This window comes from Hirundo rustica, chromosome 2 (assembly GCF_015227805.2).
Source record: "Hirundo rustica isolate bHirRus1 chromosome 2, bHirRus1.pri.v3, whole genome shotgun sequence".
Classification (NCBI taxonomy): domain Eukaryota; kingdom Metazoa; phylum Chordata; class Aves; order Passeriformes; family Hirundinidae; genus Hirundo; species Hirundo rustica.
In genome coordinates, this window is record NC_053451.1 from 15,693,603 (window position 1) to 15,715,859 (window position 22,257).

The window sequence follows — 22,257 nt, forward strand, 5'->3', positions numbered from 1 at the left end:
CATGTTACCTTTCCTTTTATGCTAGTGAGATACAGCAAATAACATGCCCTGATTTATATAGGCACACAGCCCACTCTCTTTCCTCCTCTCACTCAGGGAAGGTGAAAGCTGTCTTAGGCTGCACTATGTAACCAAAAGCATGTATTCTATTCCCAACCTGCTGAAACCAGTTTTTTATTTATCTCATAACTCTGGGGGGAAGGGGGCAGGTGCCTTCTGTTAATGGGCCAGTTAAAATCAGGTGGAGCAATATTCCTTGTCTCTTCCACAACCCATCCCCTCTCCAGGGGGATATCTTCTGTTAATGGGCCATTAAGGCTCACCAATGACATGACACATTCCATCATCCCATTGTGAGATGCTGCACCCAGTGGGAAGAACCAAGCATTCCTACCCAGATAAAAGCTGGAATTCAGCACAGCAGGACAGCCTGTTTTCCACTGGATACACAAAGGAACAAATGGACCTATCTCACCACCATTGAACCCTTCTACAGGATCATCTCCACTCCAACAACACCACATCTGTTACTCCAGGAGGACTGTATTGGATTATGTAACAAAAAAAAAAATGTGTATTCTATTTCATCTGTTGAAAGCTGGTTTTTGGGAGATGTGTTATCCTCCTTAATCCAAGGGGGAAGGAGAAGGATGCCTTCTGATAATGGCCCAGCCATTAAATCCAGGTGGGGCAGTGTTTCTTGTATCTTTTATCACCCCTCCATCCTCCAGGGGGACATCTTCTGATAATGGGCCATTAGGGCCCACCAGTGACATGACACATTCCATCATCCCGCTGTAAGATGCTCCACACAGTGGGGGAGGAGCCAACGGTTCCTAGTTAGATAAAAACTGGGACTGAAGGACACAAGGTGTCCTGTTTTTCCACTGGATTCCTGGAGGAAGACTGGACCCATCTCATCACCACTGGACTTTCTACAGGACCATCTCTATTCCACAAGACCACATCTGTTACTCCAGGAGGATTTATTCGGACTGCTTCCAACACCCTGACCACCAGGGTGTCAGGTCATATCCCTGACCCTGTCAGGGTTTTTTTTCCAGGATCTTTGTTTGCTTCCTTGCTTGTTTGGGTATTTTTTTGTACTACTACACTTGCATTTTTCCTTTTTTTACTATTCCTAGTAAAGAACTGTTACTCCTATTCCCATATCTTTGCCTGAGAGACCCTAATTGCAAAAATATAATAATTTGGAGGGAAGGGGGTTTACATTCTCCATTCCAAGGGAGGCTCTAGCTTTCCCTGGCAGACAACTGTCTTTCAAAATCAAGACAAGGACTTATTTGGACTCCTCCCAACACCCTGACCAAGGTGTCAAGTCATATTGTCTCTGTTAGTGTTTCTAGGATTATTTGATTGTTTGTTTACTTTACTACATTTGTCGTTTAATATTCCTAGGAAAGAACTGTTACTCCTATTCCCATATCTTTGCCTAAAGGCCCTTAATTGCAAAATTATAATAATTTGGAGGGAGGGGGTTTACATTCTCCATTCCAAGGGAAGCTCCAGCTTTCCCTGGCAGACACCTGTCTTTTCCAAATCAAGACAGAAGTGCTTTCCCTAAGGGCCTTGCTTGGAAACCTCAGAACAAATTTAAGCATATGCTTTGGTTTAAATATCACACCCAATGACATCACAGACAACTGTGCTTTTCTGAATAAAAGCATAAATTCGCTGCCTGTCAGACAATTAAAATGTTACCCTTCCATTCTAGTTCTGCCTAAGGTAATAGCTTTGACGCTCGCTTGTCTATTTGAAAAGAAATGCTCTGCTCCCTCCTCTCTGAAGGACAAGGAAGTATGGCAGAAGGCTCTTTTATGCTGTGATTATCACATTTGACAGTAGTTAAACACAACCGGGAACACCAAAGCACAACCAACCTTCAGACATCCTTTGCCATCCTCTGCGCTCTAATAAGTCCATGCACTTTACCAGAGCTGGTGTTTCCCATGGCAAGAAACAATAACATCCACAAGTCAGAAGACCTCTCCATGAAAATATTCTCTGGCAGCAAAACCAGATGGAATGACAAACTGAGCTACTTTGACAGAATGATATGTAAACATAACATTTTGTGAAGTTTCCCTTGAGGTAAACCTTGCTGTTCTGTCACAACCTAAGCTTGACACCTACTAAACCAAACTTGACACCATTTTGCAACAGCATGAAGGAAGTGACTGAATGCCTTTACATGGCTTGCAAAATATTCAAAGCATCAAACGCATCTGCAACTAATAAACAACATATTAATATATCTTTTCATTAAGATATATGCTCAAGATGTCCAATTTTTCTCCCCAAGTATCACAATCCATTACAGTCACTTCAGACACATGTGCTGGAAAGAGCAGACAGGTTGGTCAACAGCACAGCCAAGTAACACAAAGAAATGTTTACCCAGGAAAGCAGGCGATTCTTTTCCTTCTATGTATGTGCAAACCACATAGTCCACTGACTAAACAAGTTATACTTCTGAATCAAGAAATACACTTTAATGTACACAGTTAACGAATATAGTGAATGGGAATCACAGAATATGATGAGTTGGAAGGGATCCATCAGGATCATCAAGTCCAACTGCTAGCCTTGCACAGGACACCCCAAGAATCACATGTGATACATACAATGGACGTATATTCTGCCATACAGCAGCTCCCCAAAACAAACCCAGTCCACAATCCATCACTTAGAGAAGGGATGAAAAACGTTATTTCACAATTTCATACCAAAATAGTAAATTAAAATGTATTACTAGAGTTAACACACTTATAGAAGAAGCTTGTGAAAGAAAAGATTCTTTATGATCAGAAAAATACAGCCCTGGAAGAGCTTTCTAGTAGATGCAGCAGGGGTGAGCTACTAAAAACTGTGAACATTGAACTTGGCACATTTATGGGCTGCCTGTGATAGTGGGAGTCTGGTTGCACTGACCTAGCAGTGCAACGTAAGAAAGTGCTCTGAATTCAGAGCTAAGCTGCAGTAGGTATGAAAAAAATGAATACACAGATATCAAAAGGACTCACGTCTCTCTGAGTCAGTGCTAAGTCACCAAAGCTCTGGCAAAGCTCTGAGTGTAGGGAAAAGAGCTTCTAGTAAGAAAAGAAAGTATTATTCAGTCAAGACAGGAGAGATGTAACAAGGTTTCTAAAACAAAACAAGCAGCAGAAGCATAGCAGTTTTGCAGAAGAAATTGTTATGTGAGCACTTGTCTTAGGGAAAAAAGGCTGATGTTGCTGTTAGGAAATTGATCATGTATATTATTGGTTAGCAGACATCTGAATATTTATACTACTGGCTATCCAGACTCACGCTATTCTAACCTGATAGTAAATATATTGTAAAAGCTATGTACACTTTTATTAAATGTTTCCGGATATACCACGTATGGGGACTCTGCCTCATATGTTGCATCTGGGCTCAGAGATTGAGAGAGGGTTTAGCAGCCTCCATTCCAAATTTCTCTAAATTTCAATTTTTTTTTTTTTTTTCCCTAAGCAACTGCATTCATCAGCTAGTCCCATAGAAAACAGGAACACTCTGTTCAAAGCAAATATTTACTCCAGGACAGATATTTTTGGCCCATCAGGACCAATGGAGAAGAGATAGTACCCTTAGACCGGTCTCATGGCATAGGAGTGGCATTCTTGGTAGTATGAGAAGCGTGTCACAGATCAGCCAGTCTGAACTGCCAACTCATCTAGAATAATTGGACTGTACAGCAAATTTTCTGAGGTACAAAGTAGAATTATGCCTTCCCACTCTGGGAAAGGCAAGTAGTAAATGAGAGAATAGAGTGATGTGAAGCAAAAAGCCAAAGAGTACAATAAGGTAAATAAAGTAAAAAAGGGGAATCTAAGAGCAAGTACATTGAAGAACCAAAGAGGCTAATAAAAGGAATAATTAATTGGTCCTCTCTGTGCTGCTGAGGATTTCTCCTTGTGCTTCTCAAACTTCAAAGGCTAGCCACACTCAAAGGCCAAGCCGAATGCAAATGTCCTGATTCAACAAAACACTTCATCAATAAGAGTCAAACACGTTTAAATGTGGCATTGTGTCTCCAGCATGGTCTTGGGGTGATTTTTTTATTCCCTTATTGTCTGCTCTTTGCCCACAAATGGTTGCTGTAGCTTTAAGGTGGTTCCAGGGGAGGATGGAGCCTTGGGTCCCCTGTGCAGGCTTTTTCCAAGCTTCACTTCCAGGCATCTGTGGTACAGAGAGAATGGTGGTTACTTTGTTGCTTAGGTAGCTTGGGGTTTTTGTTAGCTGCGGGAAGAAGTTGGGTTTTTCTCTAAACTGAGGAAAGCACTTAAGCAGAACAAGGAAAGCAGGAAAGGAAAATTAAGAGGTAGTATGTTGGACTTGGCAGAAGCAGCAGAACATCCTGAGTCTGATACGTGACATGAGCTGAAATAGAAGGAGCTGGGAAGAGAGGCAAGAATTAAGGGTTTTAGGAACCAACAGTCTAGATGACACAATGGCTGAGAAGGTCTAATCCTGATGTCAAGCTAATGAGGCTCACTGATGTCTCTATAGCAATCACTTTTATGAGCAGTGGTGCTTCACCTCTTGATTGTGCCTCACTTTTCAAGCAACAGCCTCACTGTTTCTCCTTTTTTATATGAATAGTAAACATTCCAAACAGACTGGAAGTTTGGGACAGGCACGCTTTAGGAATAGGACAGCAATGTGGAGGCGATAGGAGTCAGTTCTGGACACCTGGCACGAGAGCATGCAGAATGCCATGGTTGTATCACACACATATTCCCACCACAGAATGAGATCCCATTATGGGAAGCCACTATATTTTGGCCACATGACAAAGATACATCCAGGCACAGACTGAAAAAATACTGATGGAGAATAGGAACATCAGTTGAGTAAGGTGTCAGCTGTATTAATTAACAAATAAGTCACTTGCATATATGAGAAATTTTAATCATTGCACAAGAGCAAAGTACCACCAGGAACACTAAAAAAAGATGAAGACTTCAATAAAACGGAGGAAAGCAAACCATTACTGTGTATAATGAAGAAGCTAAAGAATGCAGGGAAAACTACAAAGGTATTTCATCATACAGTTCGATTTTTAAGCTTTTTGGACTATTGGATCCAATGAACAACTTATGCTCTGAGTAGCTTTTTTGTAGTTTTTCTATTACATACTTCAGCTACATATGGCTGTCTGAACAAAAAAACACCATGATTTATCAGTCAGGGAAAGGCATTTTTACCTGTTTCCAATAGTACCCTCTTGTCTACAGCACTGAATAGAAGGTAAAGTTAAAAAAAACCCATAGAGAAAGAGAATACAATGACCGATGTATACAAATTAATGTAGCAATTTAATGGCTGTATTTCCCGCCAAAAAAATGCTCTTGTGCATTTCTTATGACCTGCCAGCTTGTGAGTAATGAAGTATGTGATCTTTTAGCTACTTAATTATTGTAATGTTTCTATAGTTGGGTTTTGCTTAGGAGGTATTTAATAATTCTTTTTTCCACATTCTATTTCTACTCTCCTTTATCACATAGATAATTAAAGAGATTTACAGCTTTCTATTTCTACTCTCCTTTATCACATAGATAATTAAAGAGATTTACAGCTTCTCTTTTTGTGATCAAGAACTCATGTGGACAAAGTAACATACATGCCTTCATGTTTTATAGGACCTTAATTTCAAACAACAGGATATCACTCGATCTTCATCTCCTTCATCTTCTGCACTCACCAAAAACAACAAAGCTTCTAACAGGACTACATCAAGGAAAAAACACCACTATTTTTAAGACGCATTTTGCATTTTTTAAAGTGAATATAAGAAAGCAAAATGAAAAGTAGTCTGTCTGTATTTCTGAGTTAGTTTGGAACTACTGGATAGTACATGCCACATAATACAGCCACCACAGTAAGATATAAATACTGCAGCTACCAAAAAAGTGGCAAAAAGTATCCATGGAATCATTTCAGTCACGCTGCGTTTTCACTTTCCGTTATCAGCAACTTATCTTGAAAGGTGTTTCACCCTTTTCAAAATGTTTTTACAACCCCCTCATTACTTTAAGGGTTTGGGGATTACAAACAGACCCTCCCAACACAAGGAAATCAGATAACACTTAGATGAACATCTGCTTAGAAACTGAGGCTTGTGCTAGACTCATTACCAGATTACGTGTGGTATGAAGAACCTGTTGTAAACAACAACTTTTGGGATGCAGAGAAACACATAAATGAAATCCTTCCATTTCGAAAGAGCAATTCAACAAAGTTATTTTTCCTATTTTTCTCCCTTCAAAAACAGGGTTCAAGAGATTTCAGACAAAAAGGTTTTCATTTGTAATGAGCATTTTAGTGGAAAGTTCATAGATTTAAAACACAGCGTTCCTTTGTTCCTATTTAATTGTCAAAAGGAACAGCAATGTTTTAATTTTGCCTTTTCCTCATTTACTAATTGCACAGAGAGCTGTTTCATTTAGCATATTTAGTTCCTTACAGAAGCAAACTCTACAAAATCAAAATGTAAATCCTGCTTGAGCTGTGACAGCTCAGACTACTGGCAAGCAGTTAAACCTGAATTTAAATTCATATCCAACACAGAAATCATGATAACATAATCTGCTTTTCCTAGCCTTATAGATGTGCTGGATTTCCACAGAGGAACACCAAGGCTGCATTTTGGATTGCCTTTGACTGGCATTCTGCACCGTGCTTCTGCTCAACCTCAGTGAACACAGGCAGAGATGATCTCTTTCCCAGATTTCTAAAGAGCTTCACATCTTTTTAATTAATCAACATTATGCATGTGTGACAGTACTCACAATACAGAAAACCGCTTCTCCTTTCTTCCCAGAGGACAAAAAGTTGTTTTGGATTCCCAGCTGGCTTGAGAGAATGTAGGTCTATGAAAGTTGGCAATTATTAACCCAGATATTTGCCAGTCAAGGATCTCCCATAGAGAGTTTCAGAATAATTTCTCTTCTCCATAGCATTCCAATGATCCTTACTCTACTTTGTCCATGTAAAACTATGGTAAGTCAGAGACTAAGTAGTTTCTCCAACTCCTACAGCACTGTACCAAAGAGGTGACCACACTGCAACCCAGCACAGACTGAAGCAAGGAAAAGCGTGAGGAACAGCAGAGATGGGCTGTGATGGACTGACCATACCCAGGTTGCCCATTCCCTGTGCCGCTGAGTGGGAAAGAAGAGGAGCGGGGGATGGAGGAGTGAAGTTGAGCCTGGGATAAAGCCTGAGGGAGGAGAGGAGGGAAGGTTTCAGTCTTTGTCTTTCTTTCTCACCCTCTGACTATATATTTAGTTGGCAATAAATTGAGTAAGTTTTCCCCTGGTCAAGCCCATTTTGCCCAAGATGGCAACTGGTAATTGGTTTCCTGTCCTTGTCTCAACCCCTTCTTATTTTCTTTCCCTATCATTTTCAGGAGGGGGAATGAGAAAGCAGCTGGGAAGGCATCTGGCAGCCATTCAAGGTGAAACCATCACAAGCAGACAAATTATCTAGAGCCCTAAATCTAACATTTTTCTGTGATTCAGCCTCTCATGGGGAGATGTGCCAAGATATCCAAGTACCCATCTGTGCCAGGAGTCAGGTTTTCAGCTGATGAGAAGGGAGGATCTGTCTCAGAAACCCCCATGACTGGGCCTAGCTCCCTTCTCCATCTCCTCCTCAAAGATTCCCTTCCACACTTTAAAGACTACTCAAGTTTGCTGCTTACTTACTCAACTGTCCAAATTACATGCCAATGTATTAAGAAAACACAAAATTGAGTTTACCTTCATTACATGAACCTTGACTGCGATTTTAGGCAACATTGTTTTTCATTGAATGCCTGGCCTTCTTTGTTGTTGCTTTGGTGATGTTAATGTGACTTCCAAATCAGGGCAGTAGAAAGTTCTGCCTCTTAGAATACATTATATTTTAAAATGTAACACAGAGCTGCTCAGAGGTTAAGCTCACCTCTTCTGGTCTCAAGTCGACATGATTTAAAATCAGTGGCAGAACAGCTTCTGTGAACCAAACTGAGGGAACAGGCCATTCATTAAAATGTCATACTGAAACACTGGAGATAGGTGACAATGCTTTAAATAGAAAGCAAAAATAGAATTGAGGCACAAAACCTTTCCCATTCAGCAGTGCAGTAACAAAGTTTTGATAGTAGCTGGCTAACCATCATTTCCAGAAAAAAAAAATTAAAATCCATGACTTAATGAGAAAAGAAGAACGAAAGACAACGCTAACACAACAAAAGGAGAGGAAACACATTCTCTGTTTATAAGGCTAAACTCAGCAAATGTGTGTATCACCTAAATTTATGAATATGAAGCCAGATCTAATCTCTCACCAATACCTCTGCCCTGGGGAAGCATGTCTGCTAGCTTTCCACAGGGAAACCTTAGGTGTTTTCTCTTGTATGTATGCAGCTTCCTATTATATGGAGCTGTAAAGTAGTGCTAGAAAGGCAAAACTGAGAAACGCAGCCAAGAAAATCACAGATTAAAGGTTACAGTGATGACAGAAGGATTTACTGCTGTCCTACAGCTAAATAGGAAAAGGTTGATGATATTTAGTCCTTTTCTACCCTATCAGTCTCCACTCCGGAGGACAGGATCTGAGTAAGATTGACTGAAGTAGTCAAACAAAATGGAGATGTTATGCTGGAAGGGAAAGCATTGCTGGACAAACCAGAGGTGACAGGCTGGATTGTGCCTGATGTGCCTGTTAACTCTTCACTGTCTGAAAAGACAAATTGATTCTTTATACATTCAACTCCTGTGTAGCAGGTTTGCGTTGCCAAAACACTAGAAATCACATTTTTTTAAGTTGTTGAAGTTGATGCTGGTACTCTTCCCTGGGTTTTACAGATTTTGCCTAAGACAGTGAACTAGCTTTATAAAAGCACTCCTGTAAGGCAAGTAAACAATAAAAACCCTGTTTTATGAAAGAAGAGGCACAACAGGTTGAACTGCAGCTGTTCATGAAAAATAACTCAGGCTTTTGGGTCCTTGCATATATTAGTTGATTCCCACAAGCATCTATCCCCTTACTGCAAAATAAAGCTTTTCAATTTCAAAGTGTTTTGCTGCACTGATGTGAAGATACTGAAAAGCAAGGCTAGAGGCCTCCTCAGCAGTCAGAGCACTAAGATCTGGACATGCAGATATGCAGAGTCTGATGGCAGGCTGTAGGATCCTTTCCTTTCCCCTGGAACAGTATTCAAAGGGTCTAACACATTGAGAATGTGCTCCAGAAGAGCTGAAGAGCCATCCAGTGATGCAATCTGACTCCAGGCTTGAATTTCTTTAATTTGCAGGGAGTTCTCACCAGAAGAGGCTGGCAGTCGTGAATAAACATAAATACCAAAGGTTCTGGTTACCAGCAAATTTTCTCTTTAGCTTGGATCTAGATTAAATATGAAACCAAACTGAAGAAATTAGGGATCAGGGCACTGATGTATAAGTAAGGCCGGCAATAAATGGAAAAATGCAGCCCTAGAACTTAAAACAGGTGGTTTCAACCTCATCCAGGTGTCTCTGTTCAAAAACAGATTTCTGGTTTATTGGATGCTTCTCCTGCCTCAGACACTGTGGCAAACAGGATAATATTGAAACACTAACCTTTGATATGCTCAAAAGCATCCATGGCTGCAGATAAGCTACTGTAGGTACTGGAAGTAGGAAATTTCAGGCATTTCCCCCTTTTTTATACAAGAACAGTTAGATTTTGACCGGAGAATGAATGGAATCAAACCAAACAACCAGGCTGTAAGTTTGCTTGTTGCATAAAATCGGGGGGGGGGGGGGGGGGGCGGGGGGGAGGAAAGACCTCCTTGTAAAGCTTCCCTGAAGTTCAAATAAATACAGAATACTCCCTTTTCATAGAAATAAGTCAGGGGGCAAGAAGCTGTGTGGAATGGAGTCACCTCCCAGGAGGAAAGGCACAAGTCTTCTCATTCATCTGTTAACAGGCAGGGGAAAAATCTAGTAGCACATTCCATTCTTCATTGTGTTTTGTAGCTGGGTGTGGCCATGTCTTGTGAAATGATGGAAGATGTTTGCAAATAAGAAGGCTGAGAGATGACACTCTATTTGCTCCAGTATAAACATGCACAATGAAAAGCATTGCGGGCTGGGGGAAAGAAGTAAATTGCCACTCATAGTAGAAGTGCTAGGAGAAAAGAGATTGCAACGCTTCCATGCAATTCTCATGGCAGATTAGAGAAAAGCCTTTTAAGCACAGCACTGAGACCGTGCTATGCTGGGATCCCATCATGCCCTATGGGCTATGCATGGCTCTAAGACCCTGCCAATCTCTGTGATGCTCCTTTCAACTAGCCCTGTAGCAAAGAGGAGTCATTGGACAAGTAACACACATTTCTTCAGAGCATTATTCCATGCTTAGACCTTATAAACCAGGAGTGAAATGGGGGCACAAATTCAGTGCAAGAAAACAATGCTCCCCTGGGAATCTTAATGGCACTGCCAGGCACTTTTGAACCAGTGAGAAAAGTCAAGATGGTATGTAACAAAATGTGAGTTTTTGCAGAACAAGCCTGATCAAAATCCTCATCAATGTGTTCCTCTCCCCCTACAACACTTCAGTTCTTTAATATTTGTGTCAACTTCCTCGTGTTTCAAATACAGCAGGAATTATTAATGCATTTTCTTTGACTTCAGGAACCAGACAAGCTCTTTGTGGTGGTTCAATACTGGCCAAACACCAGGCACCCTGAAAGTCATTTGCTCATTCCATTCTGCTATATTTGGGCAGAGGAGAGGGAAAAAAAATTAAATAAGGGCTCATGAGCTGAGATAAGGATTGGGAAAAAAAAACTACTCTAAGGGCTAGGTTCAAATTTAAAGGTATAAAGTAAATTTATTTTTAACAGAGTCAGAGGATGATAATGAGAAATAAAATAAGCTTTTAAAACACCTTTACCCTCGCCAGCCCCTTCCTCTTTCTCACTGACAGCACAGGAAGACAGAGCATGGGGCTTTTGGTCAGTTCATCACATGAGATCTTCTGTTCTCTCAGGGAGAGGAGACTTTTTTTCTTCTATACAATAGGTTCTGTCCCACAGGCAAACAGTCTTCCCAAAACTGTTGTGGTGTGGGTCACTCATCCAGGGGGTGCAGTCCTCTGAGGATAGGCTAGTCTAGTTTGGAAGCAAGGGCCCTACCTCTCTATCTCTGGAAGCAGGGGTCCTCTCTATTCAGGTCTCCCACGAGATCACAGCTTTCTCTGACATCTACCTGCTCCAGCATGAGCACTTTTCCCATGAGCTGTGAGTGGATCTCTCTATCCCCCATGGACTTCATGCATTACAGGGGGACAGTTTGTTTCACCATGGTCCTCACTATGGCCTGCAGAGGAATCTTGGCTTCGATGCTTGGAGCACCTCCTCCCCTTCTTTCCTTCCACTGACCTTGGTGCCATCACGTAGTTTTCTCTCACATGTTCTGACTTCCTCCTTTTCTCTGACTGGAAGAACTGCTCACAGTTACCACTGCCATCAAGTTCCACCAATTTGAAGATTTCTGCAGCATCTCGCAGTGCCGAGAAGTTTATTCCATCTACGTTCAGCATTGGGGAATTGCCCACCAGGTTTCTGCCACTGGCCAGGTGGCCCAGCCACCACTGCCAAGCCAGTAGCCCCACCATGCCACCCAAGCTGGAGCAGCTTCTGGTCTGTGGGGAGCAAACTTCTCCAAGGAAAACAGTCAGGTAAGATGGACCTCTGCAGAAGACCAACCAAGAAGCTTCAGAGCAGTGGTTGAAGCTATCTCGCACATTTATGTTTTCACTTTGTCAGGACCTAAACAACCTTCTGCAAGGAGGAACAAAGACAATGGAGAGGATGGAGTCCAGGGCAGTCTGCGGGAAGACACAAAAATAATTGCCAGAAGAGGAGAAAAGAACTTCTTACATATTTTAGTGGTTTCACATTCACTAAATTTTGGGTTTGGTACTTACTCTTTTTTGTGAGAGAGAGACGAGGAGAAAAACAAAGCAGGCTTAACTTTAACATTAACAAATAGTTTATTAACATACACTAAAAGAATAGAAAAAAAAGAAAGTTGGAAAAAAAAAAACTTAAAATGCAATGAAACTTCAAAAAAACACTTCTCCCTCCCCTTACAAACTGTTCACTTTCTTACAAGACAACATAAAGAGACAAAACTTGTAATTTTCAGTCAGTTTCACTATCTGACAATAGTCTTTCATCAATTCATTAGGAGAAGAGTCTCTCTTAGAGTCATGGATCTCACTGGCAACTTAGAACAGTTCTCTTGTGGGTTTTAAACTGTCACAAAAACAACTGCCCAGAGAAACCTGCCTTTGTGACCCTCCCAGGAGCAGGTTCCCAAGCTGCTTATGGGTCATGGGTCTTAGACTCTTGCATACTGGGGTGTCACCTTTTAAAGACGAGTAACTCCAAAGCAAAGGATTCTTCACCTCCAGGTACAGAGATATCTTCTCACTTCTTCACTGGCACAGGGGGCTTCTCATCTTTATCTCTGTTCAAGCATCTTATAGGATATTACTCAGTTCATCACAATCACCTTTGCTTAAATCTACACACAAATTAAAACAATCATCTCCCCAAATGCATATATTTCCCATGATTTAAAGAAATTACCTAAATATAGAGTTCATTTCCATGGCTCAAGTAAGAACAGAATAACCAACTCTTCAACCCTCTGTCTTAATAGTCTTTTCACTCTTGCTAGTGACTTCATGCTGTTGTTCATGATGTTCACTCTGTCCTTACTCCCTCAGAGAAGGGCCAAGCTCTGGAAGCTTCATGTTGCTAGGAAAGAGTTAAATCTGCTCGGACTCTTTGTCTCTCTCAATGTAGCTCATGGTGTTAGATGTTCAAGGCCAAGCTGATGAGGGAGGAAGAACTCACAGAAACATCAGAGATCAGAGCACCCGGGCAGCCTGGAATCACAAAAACCAGGCAGAATCATAAATGCCTTCTCAGCCACCCCTCAGTGTAAATTGGGGTGGCTTCAGCCCAAATGGTGCCCATAGCTCTTATCAGGGGCCCAGCAGAGATCTCTCCCTGCTCCAGGGGAGTCTGACAAAAGTAGCTGTTGTAAAACAGCAACCTCTCCTTCCCCCCGCTTCACCTGGGAGCCGATGGAATCCGGCCAGGCCTCAGGCCAGCTCTCCCCTCAAAAAGGGGGAGCAGCAGGCCCAGCTTGATGTTACCTGTCTCTCTCTGGCCAAAGGAAGAAGATAAAAGGACCCACCTACAGGAAATTCATGGGGTTTTATATGGTACTTCCCAAAGTCGCAGCCAACAATTTCAGTGGTCAGAATAGATGTCAATATTCCAACTAACTCTCTGATAGGTCTCTGTCTCTTCTAAAGCAATTCCCAGGTCCTGACCTGGAGAATTATTTTACATTTTTCTATAACTAAAAAACCAAACTGTATTAACCTATGACACATATAAAAGTTAATTTCCATTTGTCCTAGAGTAACTTTATGATGCCTGTATCCCCAATCGTCTGTTCTGTTTGTGCTGTATATTGAGTCCTGTGCCTTTAAGACTGGTTCTAAGAGCAAGGAGAAGCGCAGAGTTTGTTTTGAGAAAACTGCCCGACTCCTCCACATTCTTCTGCGGACGGGGTGTTCAGCAGAGGCTTGGAGAGACTGCAGGACAGAGATCTGTTTTGCTTTTAGTTAGTTTCAGCTAGCTAGGGCAGAGAAGTTCCCTGGACTGTTTTTTTTCCTTTTTCTTGGAACTGTTTAAACCTGCTCTGGACTGAAAACCCAGGGGAGCACTGGGGGCTGCACCTGCGTCCCACCGGGGCCTGGACCTCGGCATTTTCCAGCAGCGCCGGAGGGACTGGGACTGAGGAGAGACTGAGAGAGAGCCGAGCTACACCCACGGCAAGGACTTTCTCAATTTGCCATCTCACTCCAGAACGAGAGGTTTTATTGTTTCATATTATTCATTCTTTATACTTGTATGCACTTCATTTGTTTAATAAAATAGTTTTTTCCACTTTTCTCCAAAAAGGTTTTTTTACCAGACCGGTTGGAGGGAGGGGCCACTTGAGTTTGCTTCCTTAGAGGAATCCTATACAGGGGTTTTCTCCCAAATTTGTCCCAAACCAAGACACCATTCTATTCAGAAGTAAGTTTAGTCTTGTATCAGAAATAATTTAAAATATATGTCAGTCTCTGCTACCATTTTGGCAAGGGACTTTTCCTTCCAAGCAGCCTTTCAGGATTATTTTTGTCCTGCTGGTTTCTGGATTTCACCAGGTTGATCTGCCAAGGGCTGCTGCTGAGTTCCCCATCCCTCAGATCCCCAAAGGACCTCCACAAGTCCTGCTTCTCATATCAGGAGCAAGAGCAAGAGGGTGGCTTGGACAGTCACCCCTGGCAGAAGCTCATTTCTAAATACATCAGCCATTCCACTGCTAAGAGGGGACAGCAACAAAGCATACTCTACTGCCTCTGTCATGCAGCCACTTGAAGTCTCCAGAGAAAGAAAAAAATCCTTCCTACCATGTTCAGTAGGACACTTCTTACTGATAACCCAGGCTGAAATAAAACACCAAAAGCTATGTCAGAGCATGCAGAAGTGGAGACAGATCCCAACCATGTACTGTTCTTGACAGACAAAGTGACACAAAACCCAGGAAAGCAAGACCAGAATTTTAAATTTTAAAACTTATGCTAGGATTTGTAAACCTGGTAGAACCATGGGATTTTTACCATTCTAATTCATAAACCAGTGATTTTCATCCCAAGAGCAAAGAAAGAATTTATATTTAAATTGTATTTAGGATTTACTGGCAGGATTTGTACCGTAAAGGTATGGAAGGATTTGCACATCTAATTTCTGACTTACAAAAGGTTTTGAGGATTTTTGTGTGGTAAATCCAATTAAAGTAAGATTAATGTCATTATTTAAAATCAAGCAACCCTGCCCCTCACATTTTGAACCATGTCAACTCCTCATGAGTGCAATAGTGAGGGTGACCTACCATCAAGTGAGGTTGTCTGGAAAAGACCCAGCTGCCTATCATGGACACAGAGGAGACTTGCACATTTTCCAGACAGATGGGTGTTCTAGAAGAAGAAACACTGATGGCACAGAGGTCTTCAGCCCTTTTTAGTTTTAACAGCACCTCCCAATGCTTTGATTCTGATGGAGCAGCTTCTCCATCTCTCTCTGTCTGGGTCAGGGCACCCTAAACATGGAGGGAGGTGGCAGTTTTACTGTGCCTGTGCTGGACACAGGTCCCCCTAGCTGTGGCAGTGTCTCGGGGACAGCCTAGTGAGGAAAACAGTGTGAGAGACAGCTCTGAGAGCCCCAAGGGGCAGAGGGGCCACAGGTGCCCCAGCAGGGAGCCTCTGCAGCCCCTGAAGAGCTGATGCTGGGGCAGGTATCTACATTGCAGCTGTGCAGGAGCCCATGCTGAAGCAGGATATGCCCTGAAGGAAGTGCAACCTATGGGCAGGACCCATTCTGGAGCAGGCTTGTCCTGAAGGACTGTAGCTCATGGAAAGCCCACACTGCTCCCTGGGTAAAGTGTGCAGAGAAAGGTCAGAGAGGACCAACCTCTCCATCCCCAAAATCCCTCTGTGCTGCTCAGAAGAGGTGGAGATGAAGGAGTGAAGTTAAGCCTGGGAAAAGGGGAGACAGCAGAGGTAAAGTGTCTTAGTCAAAGTGTTTTGTCTTTGTCACCATCCAACTCTATTCTAATCAGCAATAAATTTGTTTTCCTCAGGTGAAGTCGGTGTCGCCCATGATGGTAACTGGCAAATGATCTGTTTGCCCTCATGTTAACCCAAGAGCTTTTTCATGTTATTTTCTTCCCCCTGTCACCTGCTGAAGAGTGGGAGTGAGAGAGCAGCTGGTTAGGTATCTGGCAGCTGGCCAAAGTCAACCCACCAGAGAAACACAGTTGGTGTGGGCACAATTCAAGCTGATGAGGTTGCAGCACCCAGGCTTTCACTTTTCCCTGACTGAAGTTCCATATTGCATAATTCTTCCATGCCACTCTGTCAGTATTTTTACTTGCTAAGCAAATTATGAGTTTATGTTTTAGAGAAAAACTACAACCACTCTGTTTCTGATGTTTGAAACAACTAACGCAAGACAAAAGAAGTCAAAGTACTTAATTACCCACAAGAAATGGGTTGACTACAGTAATGCTAAAAATAACTGGTATTGGATTTTAACTAGAGTGACTCACACTCAGCTCTAATTCAATACCTGTTCAAAGAAACATACCAAAGACAAGGTGTCAACTTGGTGCTGAGGGCACGGTTTCAGCATTTTAGCAGTCACTCTAAAGAACCCCCTGCTCAAGGCCTTCACAAAGCACAGCTCTGACACTAGGCTAGACAAATGCTAGCCATGTTCACGTGGAAGTGAGAGATTAAATTCACTTGCTCTACAGGAAGTCTCCTTCTTATAATGTGACGCCCTATGCTCTTGTGTCCATCATTCCTAACCACGTATGGTCTGGAACAAGGTATTCAGAATGAGCACCTCTTTCGATGCTTATGAATGGCAAAACCATTTTGCAATAAAAAAATAGAAAAAAAATCAAAGCAAACATTCACTCGGTAAGCAGGAAAAAAAAATAAATCACGTCATTCTGCAACAGTAATTGATCTTAAATATATGCTTTGTCATTTCCAGATGAATGAAGGATTCTGGTGTTCCACCATAATTTTATTTACTTCCATCCAGGAAATATCTGATTTGCTTTGAAAACTCTGGATCAATTCTGTATTAAAATACCATCACCCTACCTCTTCCTTCAAAGTGTAATAAAATATACTGATGGGAACACTGGAATATTCCCCAGGTACCATGGCTGAAACAAAACCTGCATCAGAGGAGTCTTTCTATAAAAAAGCAACTACCACCTTCCCACTCACTCTTCCCCATGCAGCAGGCAGTCCATATGCCATGTCATTTTTATCTTCTCTGGTTTTAGTCAAGAATATAAACCAAAAATAAGTCACAGACTGCATGCTAAGGAAATTATTAGTGTAACTGATGAAACAGAACATAAGATGCCCTATTAGTTTGAAAGACAGGTGTCAGCCAGGGAAAGCCAGAGCCTCTCTTGGAATGGAGAATGTAAACCCCCTCCCTCCGAATTACTGTAATTTTGAAATTATGGGGCTCTCAGACAAAGGTATAGGGATAGGAATAACAGTTCTTTACTAGTATGTATAACAAACAAAACAATGGCATTAACAACAAAACAGAACCAGGAACCTCACGAGAGCCTTCTTGGCTGAGACAGGCAGGGATGGAGGAGAGGCTTTGCTTCACAAAACCTCAAAATATTCTGATCTCAGTGCCCCTGCAGGACTCTGAGAAGCACCAAGCTGGAACAGCAGGAATAAGCAGGAATACCGGGCTGGTGGATGAGATGTATCAGCTCTGTGGTGGCAGCTGGAATGGCAGGGATGAGCAGAAATCCAAGGCTGGTGGATGAGATGTATCAGAAGCTTCACAGTGGTAGCTGGAACGGGGTCCAGGGAGGTGTCGCTAGTGAACACAAGTAAATACTCACAGATTTGACTCCACAAGATGAAGGCTGAAGAAAGACTCCCTTTATTATTTACAAAGGTTTTAAAGGTTTTAAAGAAGGACTTCTATAGGTTTTAAAGAAGGACCAGGGATAGGAGGACAAGGCCTCTCCATCCCACTGGCCAGGCTAGAAGTCCATCAGTTGACTATCATCAGAAAGGAATGTGGCAAAACAAGATGTTCACATCAGGAAGCTGTGGGAACATTCAGTCAGAACTGTAAACATCTCACAGAAGCTCACATAATATGGCAGCAGGGGGGGTGTTGTCCGGGCAGGGGGTGTGGGGCTACAGCAAAGCAAAGAGACCCCGAGCAGTGCTGAAGAAAACGGTGGGGGTGGGGGCAGTGACAGCCCCACCCCAGCAAGGCATGAGAAGGCGAGCTCAGAACTCCTGGACACATCAGGATGTGGTAGATCCCTAGGTAGGACTAGACTTTAGTGGTGATTGTGAATCCTCCCCACAGTAAGCAACAGCTTGGCCATGCTCCTTCTGATGCTGAGAGCAAGAGAGAGCAGCTGCCCCCAGCCCAGTCCTTTACCTGCCTCCAAAACTTGTGGTATCTTCCCCCTCTGAGAGAAACTCCCAGAGATAAAAGTGTTACCAGGTGCTACACTCCTCTCCCTTGGCCACTTTGTTCTGCTTAAGTACTTATCAGTATTAGTAGTTGGTTTCCTAGCAACTTATGGGAAAAAAAAATCTATAAGTAAAAAAGAAACAAATCTAACCCCCAACACCTACCATGAAGAACTGCATTCTGTGTTTCATTTAGGTTTTTTCTTGCACATGTGAGTTGTGACTTAAGGCCAGAGTGGGGTCCATTAGCAGGCAAGCTTCTCCTCTTCCCCACCAATGCAAAGACAAACAGCTGCCCTGGAGCCTATGTTTTATAACTAACAGTTTATTCCTGCATTTTTCTCTAGATAGAAAATATTTGTAACCATTTCATTTCATCTTCCCTGTTTTTTAAAGCACTGTGAAACATGCTATTCATACAACATTTTTAAAGGGTCAGATTACCCTCACCTAGAATCTGTTCAATAAATTCCACCAACAGGCAAAACAATATTTAACAAAAACAAACAAGTCAATAGAAGTGAAAATGAAAAAAAAAGTACTCAAAGCAATAATAATTTCACATCCAAGTACTTTGAATCACTACTCAATCACTATCGACTTAGTGTGAGAAATCATTTCAACAAAACACAAGATTTCTACTAAGAGATGTTTTCAGCTCAAGAGCTTGAAACGCAGTTCTCACTATCTCTAAAGCTTAACTCCAGAAATTATATTATTGTACACAAACTAAGGACAGGACCTACAATTTTAGCAAGCTTTCTGGTATGTTTCAAGAATACACATAACATGAGACCTCAAAGGAATACCAAAAATTGTTACCAGTAAGGAAAAAAACGAAATTGAAACCAAAAACCCCGAACCCTGTCTCAGTTTATTACCAAAATATAGTTTTGCCACAGCAAATTTACACTGAGTTCATGAACCCAGCACATATTTTTTTTTAAAGTGCAAATATACTCACAAAAAGACATTCCCAATGTAGGCATAATATGAACAGCAGTAGGGAGTAGTCCCATCACAGCAGTAAGCCTTGCAGTCATTATCACACTCAGCCAAACAATCTTCTGCTGAATAAAAATAAAACTCATGAGGTCAAACATCAAAATCTTGTACAGCACAGCTTTGAAGAAAATCTAGTCCAACAGTTTCACACAATCACAGGACTGCCCTTGTAGGCAGTCTGTAATCCTAATGGCAGCCCATTCCCACTCATCCTGCATTTCAGACTTAGGTGCTTTCCATATGCGTATTCTGTAGCTGGCCATATCAGTTCCTCCTTATACTTAATCCTTTAAAGTGAAAAAGAACATTTTGAAATGTCCAGACACCACAGACATACTTTTTCCATTTCAGCAAGGAGTCCAGAAGAAACCTGAGTCTGGGCTGCCTGTCTTGTTGATCTGGAGGGTGGCAGAAAAGAAGAAAGTTGTCTGGGAACAGGCTACTTCCCCCAGTCCCTGCCCAGTCCCAGCCTGGGGTGCAAATCAGAGCTGCCTGGGGCTCCCTTACCCCTTGCAGAGTGAGCTCCCCTCGCTGTGCTCCAGCACCAGAGCCATGGCCAGTCTGACATGACAGTGCCTCGCACAGGGGCCAGCAGTGCCCACTCTGTCCCGCTGAGGGCACCTGAGGCCACAAGTGCTCCCAGCCACAACGCTCTGCCGGACAAAGCAAACGGTGAAACAACACCGAGAAAGCTCTTTACAACTAAGGAACACAGAAGAGCATATAACTTTTTATTCCTGTGAGAAGCTATTTTAACAGTATCAACCTCTTGTGCTGTCATGACATTTAGTGTTTTCAAAGCCCTAAGTCAGGCTCCCCCAAGAAGATAGCACTATACTGTAAAAACATTCTTGGGGATCACCGTCCCCACAGTCAAGGCTTCAGCTGCAGCCTGGATAAATCCAGAGAGACTCCGTGTCCCATACACCACCACCCTTGGTGACCTATTTGGTCACATACTGCAGTGGAAGAGACTCGAAATCAAAGATGGTAAACCATGCTTCTGCATTCCCGATGCACTGCAGCTCCTGTTTCCCAGGCGGCAACTCACCTGAGAGGTTCTGTTCTAATTCTCCCATTGCCATTACTGCCTTTCATCTGTGCTGACCTTTTTGGTTGGTGTGCTGGGATCTGGGCAACCCTACCTCATCTCAGCTTCTGCCACGCTCCCATTCCTGCCTCAGGTGGGTGAAAGTTCCCACCTTGCACTGAGACGCCTTAGCTCACTGACATGCTGCTGACCTATCTCACAGCCTGACTGCTCACAGGATTTTAGCAGGTCAGCTCTCTGACCCTGCTTACACTTGGTATCTGCTTGAAAACAAGCACCAAGTGAGGGCTGGAGAGGGCTGTGCAATGCAGCACATGGGTCAGCCCAGGCAGATGCACCCTAACCCTGTGAGATGACCCCTGGATTAAAGAAACATGAAAAACCAGAACAATCAACCCATCATTCTGCCAACCAGCCCCATCATGCGAATTAGGGCAGCCAGCAGGACACCCATCTCCAGAAGGAGAATGGCAGCCCATGGGCAGTACTTCTATAAGGAGCAGCAATGTAGGATGACTGCCACACAGGACACCTCATACCAAGGCTTTGGCAGGGCTGCCATCCCAAAACATCCCATACCAAGGCTTTGGCAAATCCCCATGCCAGCAGCTCTAAGCTTTTGCAATGTCACCTCTTTTTTAGCTTGAGTACTCATGGCTCCAGCTGTGCCAGGCCAGTACACCTCCTGGCTCTGCCTGGGCGGGAGAGCACCAAGGTGCCTTCACCCTGCACATCACAGGTCTATCCCCGACGGGTGGGTTCACAGAATCACAGAGCCATAGAACAGGTTAGGTGGGAAGGGACCACAGTGTATCATCTGGTCCAACCTGATCGCTCAAGCTGAATCATCCTAGAGCACATGCAGCACTGGGATTGCGTCCAGACGGTTCATGAGTATCTCTATTCAGGGAGACTCCACAACCACTCTGGGCCACCGGTTCCAGTATAGAGATATCTGCATTGTACAGTTCTTCCACAAGATCAGGTGTAACTTCCTGCGTATCAAATTCTGCGCGTTGCCCCACCTCGCTCCACTGCTCAATACCACCGAGCCTCTGCTTCATCCTCTTGGCACACCCCTTTCAGATATTGATACACATTAATGAGGTCCTCCCTCAGTCCGAGAGAGGACCTCACACCCTGCCCGGGAGCGCTCTGCTGGGACACCCCGGGGAACCCCTTCCAGCTCCGTACGCCAATCCAGCACCCGACGAGGAAAAGCTCCCACATGTAACTTACACCGCCGGCCCCGCTCACACCCGCTGCCCGCGGCTTCGCGCCGGTGCCCCGCCCTAGGCCGGCCCCGCTGACCTGCCAGGAGGAGGAGGAGGAGGAAAGGGGGAAGCAATGGCCCCCAGCGGGGCAGCCCTCCATCCGGTGGCGCCGCCCCACTCGCTCCATGCTGGCGGCAAGCGTGGAGCCGCCGTCCCCCTCATGGCGGGGCCGGGCCGGGCCGGGCCCGCCGTCCTCCGCGGCCACCCCCGAGGCGGGCCGGGCCGGCAGCTCCCTGGGGGGCGGCGGCCAGCCCCCCTCTTTTCCCCGCCTCTCGCCACCTTTGTCCCGCTCCTCGGGGAGAAGGGGAGGGGGGTGAGAGGCGGCGCCGGTGTCGTTTGCGAGGGGGCTCCTACCGTGGTTAAAGTCAAAATTGTCTTTAAAGTGTGTTATAAATGAAATGGACCAAATTCGATAAATCAAAATTTGGAACTTTATTGAGAGACAAAATGACAGTCTCGGACAGCCACAATTAAAAGGATAGCGTCGAGCCCGGGATCGGCGCTGGGTGAACAATGATAACACACTCTGCCAGTCTGTTATCCCCAAGTTCACATTTTCGGTTTGCAGCAGTCTCTTTTTTATACACTGGATCGCGGACAGAGGCTCGGGATTTCGACGGTCCTTCCTCCGAGGCATCTTCATTAATCATGCAGGCCTCAGTTCCGAGAGTCTGATTAGATCGGTGGAGGAGGACAATACTGTTAATGGTTGGGTCCAGGTGTGGTGTGCAGATGTTA

General features: G+C 43.6%; 1 protein-coding gene across 8 annotated transcripts in view; it reads right to left on the reverse strand.

Annotated features, from left to right (window-relative positions):
* The window catches only part of LOC120748958 (uncharacterized), a 41,284-nt gene extending 19,617 nt beyond the window's left edge, over window positions 1–21,667 (reverse strand). The window contains exons 1-6 of one of the 8 annotated variants that reach the window (XM_040055965.2): window positions 21,485–21,667; window positions 19,702–19,847; window positions 19,532–19,592; window positions 19,154–19,256; window positions 18,155–18,295; window positions 17,682–18,033 (exon numbers count right to left, since the gene is read on the reverse strand). In XM_040055965.2, coding sequence (XP_039911899.1) covers window positions 17,852–18,033; window positions 18,155–18,295; window positions 19,154–19,256; window positions 19,532–19,592; window positions 19,702–19,847; window positions 21,485–21,646 — 795 coding nt within the window. In that variant the 5' untranslated portion in view covers window positions 21,647–21,667 and the 3' untranslated portion in view covers window positions 17,682–17,851. Of the gene's footprint in view, window positions 1–11,815; window positions 11,908–17,273; window positions 17,573–17,681; window positions 18,296–19,153; window positions 19,260–19,531; window positions 19,593–19,701; window positions 19,848–21,484 lie in introns of those variants that run through there. The other 7 variants (XM_058419379.1, XM_040055964.2, XM_040055967.2 and 4 more) reach the window with 7 other exon arrangements.
* Between the last annotated feature and the right edge of the window lie 590 nt (window positions 21,668–22,257).